The sequence below is a fragment of the Propithecus coquereli genome, unplaced genomic scaffold (assembly GCF_000956105.1).
Source record: "Propithecus coquereli isolate 6110/MARCELLA unplaced genomic scaffold, Pcoq_1.0 Scaffold700, whole genome shotgun sequence".
Taxonomy (NCBI): Eukaryota; Metazoa; Chordata; class Mammalia; order Primates; family Indriidae; genus Propithecus; species Propithecus coquereli.
The window spans coordinates 146094-147675 of record NW_012153064.1 but is presented as its reverse complement, the minus strand read 5'-3'; the positions used below and the strand labels follow the sequence as shown (position 1 = coordinate 147675).

Below are 1582 nucleotides of genomic sequence, written 5' to 3'. Positions count from 1 at the left end.
CGTCAGTGCTTTTGTAAAGGATGTACTTTTGAAATCCTATAGAACTGTTCCCGTATTAGGATATCTACAATGGGTGCGTGTGTCAGCCAGAAATCTGAAACTTCAAAACTAAGTTATAGGTTACAAATTTTATATTTATTTATTTTTGAGACAGCTTCTTGCACTGTCGCTCAGGCTAGAGTGCAGTGGCGTTATCATAGCTGACGGCACCTTAAATTCCTGGGCTCAAGCAATCCTCCTGCCTCGGCCTCCTAAGTAGCTGGGACTACAGGCGCACGGCACCATGCCCGGCTAATTTTTCTATTTTTTGTAGAGACAGGGCTGGGGGTGGGAGGAGGGTGAGGGGTTGTGCTCTTGCTCAGGCTGGTCTTGAACTCCTGGCCTCAAGCTCCTCCCGTCTCTGCCTCCCAGAATGATAGGATTACGGGCCTGAGCCACCACACCTGACACTCTAGTTTACACATTTAAATCAATTTGCATGCTATATTTCTGTAAAATTTTTAGAGATGATTGTCCCTTTGTTTCACATGGTGTTCTAGGTCAAGGTTAGTAGTGAGCCATCATCTTCCCTTGATGATTATTTTCTCCCCTTTTTTATTTAAAGAGTTTTCAGTGTCCTGGCGTCTCATTGCAGTGAGTCTTGGGATCCTCTGTTTACTTCTGTTGATGATAGTCACAGTGTTGGTGACAAAGAGTGAGTAATTGAAATACATATTTCTTGTCTGAGTAATAGCAGTAAACACTAATTGTGCAGATACTAACCATGCTCCCTCCATTGTTCCCTGTCTATAATCAGGGACTGTCCCAGGTGGCTCTGGACTATGTAGGTGATTTTTTCCTGGCCCTATCACATGTCATTTTCATTTTTCTTAACCTTGACTTTGAGGCTGGGATGAGCTGTCTCATTCTGTATAATACATGATAATATTTCTTCTGATAGAGGATTTAGTAGTACATGTATTCTGTCAAATGAGTTTAGATCATTGCAAATCTAATATGAAACATTCTTTGAGAAACAGCTGTTCAAAAGAAATTGTGGCTTTCTATTGACTTTTTTCAAAGTATATAATGAAGAATGGTTTAGTAAAAGAACGAATCTATACGTGGATGTTTGGATCTTGAATTCAAGCTTCATCTTTTATTTGAATTGTTTCACATCTTTGAGAAAATCACTGATATGTTACACTCAGATAAAATTACATATCTGGATTTTACTCTCTTTTCTCCCATGAACACTCGTTCTGCTCTAGTAATATTTGTGCTATCTCTTCATGTTTCTAATAGTTCAGATACACACAAGGTATGTTGTGAAATGTTGACTAACTGATTTCACATTGGTACTTACTTGTAAATAATGTGCTATTAAAAATGAGCTAACCTGAAAGATAAGGTGTTACCATCATAATTTTATTCAGATATCTTATTTTACTTACCCTACAATTAAGTTGCTAATAGTGAGAAATTTATGTTTCCATATCTATGATCAGTTCATTGAGGTGTACTTTGTAAATGTCAAATTACTAATCAAAGTACTGATATGGGTTGGTTGTCAAAGTGAGACTTTTTCTCTTGTCTTAAATTT

At 37.6% G+C, this 1582-nt stretch overlaps 1 protein-coding gene across 1 annotated transcript in view; it reads left to right on the top strand.

Moving 5' to 3' along the window:
* Positions 1-1582, top strand: part of LOC105823954 (killer cell lectin-like receptor 5) — a 14881-nt gene that overhangs the window by 5831 nt on the left and 7468 nt on the right. Inside the window, 1 exon segment of the mRNA XM_012661253.1 lies at positions 605-694. Coding sequence (XP_012516707.1) covers positions 605-694 — 90 coding nt within the window.